At 39.4% G+C, this 9,356-nt stretch overlaps 1 protein-coding gene across 1 annotated transcript; it reads right to left on the bottom strand.

The window, feature by feature from the left end:
- Positions 1-427: 427 nt before the first annotated feature.
- Positions 428-9,003, bottom strand: igf3 (insulin-like growth factor 3). Its single transcript, XM_089003342.1, has 4 exons — positions 5,654-9,003; positions 4,801-4,933; positions 3,307-3,494; positions 428-2,522 (listed from the first exon to the last, which is right to left on the bottom strand). The coding sequence occupies exons 1-4, from the start codon at positions 5,717-5,719 to the stop codon at positions 2,331-2,333; spliced, it is 579 nt and encodes a 192-aa protein (XP_088859468.1). The 5' UTR covers positions 5,720-9,003; the 3' UTR covers positions 428-2,330.
- Between the last annotated feature and the right edge of the window lie 353 nt (positions 9,004-9,356).

Here is a 9,356-nt window from a genome sequence, read left to right as displayed (position 1 = left end):
AAATCGCTGAATTTTCACATTTACCGTTCAAATACTAAGTAGAGACGAGCAGTGAGGCACCAGCCGGCTGATCCTCACCATGGATTGCGCAATCACTATGCTTACTGTGCTGGCTTGCTCTGCAGTGAGACCGTATTGCTGTCCTTCTGCATATCGCTATTAAAGCGTTCAAACACGTTTAGTATATGAACTAAATTTCTACAGTTTAGCTGGTGTATATAATGTAGAGTCATTGTACATTATAAACACTGTACTACAGTGTTTATTTTGTTTTATTTTTATCAAAACGCTGTGCGTAGGTGAGGCAAACAGTTCTCCCGCCTCATGACAGGCAGGGGGCGCTTGTGATTCCAGAGATACTTCTTACTCCACGTCTGCAGAATAATAGAATTAGAGACAGAAAGCTACAGTAAACAGTTAGCAAATAATTGCTTAGACACTTTCAGAATGGAGGATTACATATCTAAATTTAAAGAATTTTCTAAACTGGACTTTCAATCGAAGCAGGAGGTAATAATTAAAGGAAGACCAACACCGGAGCTAAAAGGTTTGCTTCAGACAACGGGACACAATACTCGCTCTTTTCAGGCGGACTGGTACACACGAAAAGGCTGGCTGTGTGGATGTCCAGCAAGAAACCGCCTTTTCTGCTTTTCCTGCCTTCTGTTCTCAACTTGTGACAATGTCTGGACTCAAATGGGATATTGCGACCTGAAAATTTTACAACGGAGCCTCATCAAACATGAGCGAAGACTCAACATCAGCATCCACAATGCTAAGGTAAAAGAGAACCGGGAGATTTTAAAAGATCTCATCAATGCCACCTGCTTCCTTGCCAAACAACAGCTGGCATTTCGTGGAAATGATGAAAGTAAGGGCTCTGCTCATCGTGGCAACTATGTTGAACTATTACATGCTTTCGCTCAGAAAGATGACAGGCTAGCATTTTGGGACATCCACTATATTTTCTAGCCTGTGAAACAGAATACAGAACGATTTAATTGAAGCAGTTGGTGATGTCATTAGAAATGACATTAAAAAGGAGATCGGTGCAGCCCCATTTGTTGCTGTAGAAGTAGACGAGATTGTCATTCTCAGCACTGAAAATATACAGTCGGAACAGGACTGATCAAGGACGACTTTCTTCACTGGCAGTGATCTCCGTTGAGACAGAGAGACTTTTAAAACTGAAGAAAGATAAGGAGGGCTTCTACAAAGGAGTTATCGATGCCTTTCTTCAGAAGGAGCGGCGCATGGACTAAAGGTAACACGATAAAAACGTTTTTTTTTTAATTATTTTTTTCTATGCTACAGTTTGTATATATAAAGAATGCTGACATGAAATTTTAAACAAAATACGTTAACTGTTGCCAATCAAATGGTGAATAAACTACTCTGTAGAATTCATATGTTTGTAAATCTGACTATGATGACGTCAGTGCCTCACCAGCCATGAACCTCACCGCACGTCACTGTTTGATACATGGCCTCCACTTACGTGAGTCCCAGATCTCATACTCCGACTAAATTCATGCTCAATTCGTATTTCTTTAGTGTATTCAGGACACACATCATTCAGTGATTTATAAACCAAAATCAACCAAGAATTTTGAAATCTATTTTACAGCTGATTGGGAGCTTTTTGTCAGGATTAACTAGGTCGCTGCCATTCACAAATTTATTCGGGAGTTGAAATGTGGCGTGGAGCACCATTCCCAAATTTGTTTGCATTTTGGTTTATCTTGCCGGGGGTGCCGATAAAACGTTGGTCAGACCCCTGGCAATGTTTTTTCCACAAGGGGGCAGTATTTGCTTTTTGTACATATCAAGCTCATATAACTCCAGACCCATACAATTTAAAACACAATATTCTGTGGGTCCTGCAATTTGAGTGAGGATGACAAAATCCCTGGAACTGCAGTGGACACATTCTGCAGTGGACGCACATCTGGCAGTGAATGAGTTAAATTATATAATTTCACTTCCAATAATTATGTTCCCTATTTGAAGACAGCCTCAATGTTTGAAACTAAATTCCCCCAAATTCTGATTAATCCCCATGGAAAGTTTCCATTCCGAATGAGCGAAACATCTTTCATCGTAAAGCAACCTGAACATGCAGCTTTGAAGTCACCCGTGTGATTTACTGCATCAGTGATGCAGGTTATACTTAACTGAAATATACAATATGAAATGAACAGCAGCATTTTCCCAAAATACAAAATGATTACATGATATAAACCACCCTATGGTGAGAGTCAGGGCAGTTCTAGAAGGAGACTCCATTGGATAGACTCACTTAAATGGTGACAGAACATCATCCCAAGAGCTCAGCCGGTTAAAAGGATGCCTGTCCTTGTTGTGGTCATCAACGGGTCTTCCCTTGATATCGTATGCTGTCGGGTCGTCTTCCTGCGTGATGAGGCTTTTATTTTTCTCCTATAAGTCTCTCGCTCTGGACTGTCGGTTGGCCCCAGGTGCTGTAAAAGTCTTTTCTGAAAAACCACTTGGAACTGATAGGCCTGCAAGACAACGATAAGGAACAATAAAGCGTTTCAAGGACTTGGAAACCATCGTCTTTTCTGCATCAGATGACCTTGGGCCTTTGTATGACCTGAACTGATTTGATGGGTTGGCACGAACTTGTTATGATTCATGCATTATTAAGCGCATGCTTTTATTTACATTCTATTATCTGGTAAATGATTATTTTCCTTCGACATGATCATTTTAACAGACTGACATAATTAAGACATGTTTTGCTCACCTATTTAGTAAGACGTTTATGATCAGTGAATGGAAACAATCATCTTAGAATATCTTGTTTTCTATCCTTTCACCCCACCCCCATCCCTTTTCAATTGCTGCTGTGGACTGCAAATTTCCCCATTGTGGGACGAATAAAGGTATTCTGATTCTGATCTTCATTTTCTTTGCTACATTGTCGCTTAAATGTGAAGTGCTTCAATAAATTAGTTTAGCTGTTGAGTAAATTACATTTACAAAACGTATCACCTTATTCAACAGCTGAGGCATACCAACATTCTGATTAAAAACCAGGAAAGAAATCGCTCCCCATAGTAGTTCAGTGTAAATTAACTTCACTTCGCATGGGCATTAATGGATGACTATTGATATCAAATTAATTCGTCATTGATGGCACTCAAGGGGATCACGGATGAGCTGGAGCCTACCACAAATTATGTTGGGCAAGAGGTGTGAATCGCGAGGTTGATGTACTGATGCACATTTCCTCACTCGTTAAACAAAACGCATGCTTTTATTGTCAGTAAATGCTGTTCTTACCACTTTCGTTTGTTGCGTGGTACGGCCTTGACTACTTGTAGTTGGCCATGCTGTAGTCGGCTGTTGCTTCTTTGCCTTAGCACAATACAGCTCCAAATGATGCAGGTCACAGCCATTTGAGCGGCAGCATTTGTCCACAATCCCCTTCCCTCTGGGTCGAGAACCATAACCAGACCACGTACCTTTGCCTGTCATAAGACAAACACAATCCGTTAGGGTCTGTTTTCAAAATTTTGGCTGTAAATGTTCTGGACTGTGCTCGGTGACTAAGATGCACATTTTACTTTTTTATAGTAATTCAATACACTGAATGAGACAATGACAAGCAAAATAAGATTACTCTAAATCAGGGGTGTGGAACATATTTTTTGCCACGGCCACATTGTAGTTACAGTTGACTCTCAGGGGCCGTTATGAATTTGGGGAAACCATTACAATGTTTCATCTCCCCATATATTACATACAGAATGCACAACATATGAATGAATAACAAGTGTTCAAATCTGAAGTCAGAATAATGACTGTTATAGTGTTTTACATACGACAATTTGAAATTTTGGTTTGGACTTTAGCAAGCATCATTGCACTTGACATGCTTGTTTTGCTTTCGCGGGCCGAATAAAATGATATGGGGGGCTAGATTTGGCCCCCGGGCCCTAAATCAAGTAAGAAGCAATAAAATGGGTATTATGAGGTTATATTGTTATATTGATTCACAATGGTGGTACAATGTTGACTCTTTAGCAACTAAATCACAACATCGGTACTATTTAAAATGGGCTCCATAATCGTAATACTGCCATCCAGGCAGTGTTAGTGTCAGTCAGCACTGTTCTCTTTCTCTCTCTCTCTTTTCCCTCCTGTACCTTTCCCTGAAAACAAAGATCCTCTCAGATAGCAAGTGCTACAACAATAATGCTATCACACGATGTGGCACGGTGCACCGGTGGGTTTGCTCCCATTTTGAAATATTGCCACCACTTTGATACCAGACGGAGACCGCAGCCTCGGTCAGAAGAGGAGAAAGGTAATTGGGTGAAAGGGCCCACGGGTGACTTTCGTTGTGCAAATGTGAAATGAATTAGTCTTCATTTTAATATTTGGTATGGATAAATATGTACTCGGGAATGACAATGCATGTGTGCCATGTCACTTTCTGACCATGCATATAGGTGACACCTGCCAAGTAAACAATCACTGAATGCTCTATCATCGTGTTATCATTTTTAAAATTGGAATCATGAACACAATATGTGGAAAAGAAATTGACATCGCTGTCCTATGTCGCAAAAAATAAAAAGGAATTATGTCCAAGGAGCACTTTTTTGTCAAATGTTTGTCGGCTTGAATCAAAAAGATGAGTGGTTTTGTTTACAGTTGATGTAAATACAAAATACATTCGGTCAGCATGAGTAAAACTGCACCATTTCAAAACATACCCCTGGAAAGGATGAAAAATCAACTAAGCAACAGAACTCAAGAAGCTGCACATACCTAAGTAAAACCCACGATCACCACACACAAACAGGAGGTCATTGAGGAGTTCTGAGCCGCAACGAAGCTTGGCTCCCTCACAGCAAAGAGGCCCGCTGAGCAGGCACATGGTCGAGCAGAACATGCACAACACCTGAGGACAACAAAGGAAAAACGTGGCGAAATGACGTACATTCCGTTTTCTCTGTGTAGGATGTTGCTTGAATGAGATTTCATCTCAAACACTTTATTTGAGCTTTTGGTGTGAGTCATAACATTGAATTTTAAACAGCATCTCAAAGAGTAAGAGTATTTTTTTATTTAATGAAAAACACTACAAATCAAATCACTATGAAATGCAAGTTACCCAACACATCCATAGGGTAGCGTAATATTGTATGTGGATCAGGATTTTATGTACATATGCAAAGTGCCAGTGAGTTTAACAATCTATTCAAGTAGGATGTGAACGAAATGAGCAGATGTCAATAGATTCCTCAGATTGTTTGCACGGTCTTAGACCTTTGCACAAGTATAAATAACATTGTGACTTTTAGATAAGTATGTAAATTATTTGGCCATCGTCTATATTTGGTCAAGATTCTGGATCCAAACAGAATTCAATCACATCTATTCCATGTAAAAAGCAAATGTTGGATTTCAGGGCAAAGTTTTGGGCTTTGAGTTTTTTGGGTTTAAACAAAATAATAAAAAAGAACTCTTTATTTTAACCCTATATTGTCCATTTAGATTCCAAGGTATAACAGCAGCAAAAATAAAGCTTGATTTCACTGAATGCACAGCAACCATAGCAACAATGTCAAAACTATTGTTTTGACATTGACATTCATATTTCACAAACAAAAACTCTTACCTTCAATGGCAGAGGTCTCCCTAAAGAGCAACGTGTCGAGTTCATTCTGCTTGTGCGGAGGGACATGAGCGCACCTTCAGTATTATAGTCGGACTGGAGGAGTGGAGGAAGGACTGCAGTACAGAAAGATGGCCTTCCTCCATTCCTTTGCACATTTGTTTTCAAATCTCATTTGATTTTCCTATCAGACATTCAACATTCGGTTGCAGGTCACTTAATTTGCTCTAAAATGTGCCTTATTATCATTTGTCATAACATACAGTGGATTCAAAAAGTGAACAGGCCTGTGAAATTGGTTTTGAGACAGCGGCGAAACCAACACAAATCATGCTGGAGTTATTTCTAAAATAGGATTTATCCAACTTGAGGAATGTTTGAGCCAAAAACGTATTCACTCTAATATTGATCACATTGTATGCGATCACAGTGATTCTGACCTTCACCTTGGGTATCGCGTTGTTTCGGTGATACGGTTATTCTTGTGCCAAACAAACTTAATCATTTGGAATGTGCAGCTCTTCAATGTCACTTAAAGCCCTCTGGCAATCTCCTTCACCTGTTACCTTCTTATTCTTGAATCATTTCTCGATGGACGTCATCATCTCTGACCGTCCATTTTCTACATTGTTTACACTGTTGAGGGTCGCGCAGGAATGAAGCCTATTGTATGCTTCCGAAAAGCAGACGACACCCTGAATTGGTTGTATGTCAATCATACAACCAAACATAGCTTCTCATTAACATAAGCACTTTGTATTTGTGTAAATATATTCTACCACCGTTTTATGTAATTTTTCTTTAGACATTTTAACCTCTGGGTATACTCACTTTTGTCACTAGTAAATGGCTGTCTGCTAATTTTGTTGAGGGGAAAGTAAGTTTAGACAGCCTTCGAGGTGGGCACATACTGCATTTTTGCATTGCAAGTGTCATTCATTCAAATTCAAGTCCAGCATATGAACCGCTGCACTGGAATGACCTGATTTAACTAGATCAATGTTATAATAAACATTATATCAGCTCATGATTTGCAAGTTAGGTGTTTGTTTTTCAAGTGGTAAACAATTTCAAGTCGTGTTCCTTTGTTCTGCTAGTAAACTAAGGTCTGAGGCCTTTTTCTATGTGCGGAACAGAATAAACATCTGGAGTTATTGTGAATTCATGTCACACCAACCATGAAGCAACAGTTGCTCCACAGCAAGTTCTAATGTTTTTGGTATAAGTATGGAAACAGTTTGAACACTCACAGGTGTTGAATGCATAATGAATCCATGTTAGTTGCCCGTAAGCAGAGTTTGAGGTTTGCTTTGGTTTTACACCATTGTTTTCATTCTAATGCTTTGAAAATAAAAATACAAATCAAGCAGACTGGAAACAAAACCCCAGACGATGAGTGACAGGCTGTCACTGCTGCAAATCACAGCCGGGAAATATTTACATAAAATTAAATTAAAAGAAGATGCTAGGATGGTTTTGTAAATTTGGAGAAAAGGGCACAATCATATTGCATTGTTCCTTTCAGCATGATATCTGCACTAGAATGCTGCTTAGATTTGATAGGATTTATTTTATCAAACCATAAAAACAGTCAGAACTAATGTGCGCACTTACAGTAAATTCTGCTTTCTTCGAATCATGTGGATGCTCAACTTTCAGGTATTAAAATAAGTTGTCCAAATTGTCATAGTGATTTATTAAAATGTGCTATAAATTTACCGGTTATAAACAGACTCAATTATATACTTTTCAATATGCCTGAATCTAATTTCAACATTTAAAATGTTTTACTGTTTATGAAGCCATTAAAATAACGTGAAAGCCATTGCATTTTTCACCAATTAAAATGAAGTTGGATTTATATGGAACAGTTTATGTTTATGATAAAATGTGGTCCCAGTGCCCCACAGTATGGAGGTTAATAATATAAGTTTTTTGTTATTATGTACATATACATATATTATACCTATCATCATCACTTTGTCCTCCCTTAAAGGACAACCGACGTCACTTTTTTGTTTTTTAACTGACATCAGAAAAAGTTTTATAGCATCTAAAATACCCAAAACACGCAGTATGATATTTTTAGTCAAATGCAAAACACCAATAAAAATGATTTTTTTTTTCCAAGATGGCGCCTGAGTAGGCAGCCATCAGCAGGTGCTCTCACGAGCCTTGCTTTTTTTGCTGTTTTTGTCTTGTTATTGTGTTTTCTTTTGTCACTTTATGTTGTTGTGCGTCACGTGGAACGGATACAGATTGTTTTTCAGCATTTTTGGCCACGACAATCATCAAGGAGGAGACTGTGCTGAGCGGTTGCGCCTTTCGGCAGCATGAATATGCCAGTACTGTTTTTGAATGGGAGGAATGTTGGAGCCATTTGACTGCCATCGCTGGACAGCTCTGGAGCCATTGTGCTTTTTTGCGCCTGTAATGGGCAGCGTCTTCACAGCCCCGCTTTGTTCAGCGGAAAAGTCAGTGCTGTTGGACAGTCTGCGGTTGGATGGATGCATGGCTTGAGGAGCCCGCGATAAGAAGAAAGCAGCGTCAGCGCAGAGCGCGGATGCGTATGTGGAACTGTCGCGGCTTGGAATTGAAGCGGATTTATGTGGGACAGGAGATGTGAGACAATGTATTTTCGTCAATGGATGCTACAGCTTCGTGTTTGCTTTCAACATTTAGCTTGTAGTAGACGTACAAATTCCACCATGACGTCCCTGATCCACTGCTGACATGGATGCTTTGATCCTCTCCTCTTTCAACTAGAACTGCTTCATGTCATCACAAAGAGGCTACAGCAAGTCCTGAAGAATGAATGACTCTGTGTCTTTGTGTTGTCATATTTGTTATTTTTGTTGTGCCCAAGATGGCGGCGCGTGAACACGCAGCGGCTCCCCTCTCCCGGCAAATTGGCGTTTTCATGTTTATTATGTTTGTTAAAGTAATTAGTAATAAGTGCCTTGCATGCTGGGTCCGAGAGGACAGTAATTTCATCTGTGCTGTATGTCATACATATTAGCATATTTGACAATAAAGCTGACTTTGACTTAAAGTGTCCAAAATCGGCAAAAAAATTGAGCTGCAAATTAGGCATTTTCAGTCCCGCCCCCTTCACTTTGGTTTTGAATGGCATTAGCTATTATTTTTGTAAATGTTTTTAGGTGTTGTGCTTTTGCTTTTGTGAAGCACACTGAGTTGTCTTGTCGATAAAACATGTTACCTTCCCTTAAAGGACAACCGACGTCACTTTTTTGTTTCCTAACTGACATCAGAAAAACGTTCTATAGCATCTAAAATACCCAAAACACGCAGTATGATATTTTTATTCAAATGCAAAACACCAATAAAAAGTGACTTGAAGTGTCCAAAATCTGCAAAAAATTGAGCTGCGAATTGGGCATTTTCAGAAAGTTACACCCCCAGTTCGTGACGTCACGCCAAGACGTCTTGCATTGCTAGTGAATCAAAGCAATGGCTTCAGATTCTGAGAATATGCTTTCTTGTTACACATCCAGTTATGAATATGATTCAAATAGTTCTGAAGAGGAAAGCATACATGCTTGCAATCGATTAAAGAATTTATTTGTGCCATTTTGAGGCAACATTGGGGGGAAATCTCTCACCCAAAAAAAGAGGCACAAAATGGTGACTTCCTGTGGCCACCTCCGTTTCCACAGGCTGATAAATTCCTTATATGGCGCTTCGA

The sequence above is a fragment of the Hippocampus bargibanti genome, linkage group LG01 (assembly GCF_051943395.1).
Source record: "Hippocampus bargibanti isolate YZ-2025 linkage group LG01, ASM5194339v1, whole genome shotgun sequence".
NCBI classification, from domain to species: Eukaryota; Metazoa; Chordata; class Actinopteri; order Syngnathiformes; family Syngnathidae; genus Hippocampus; species Hippocampus bargibanti.
Note: the sequence above shows the minus strand (reverse complement) of the source record. Positions and strands in the feature narration are given on the sequence as shown.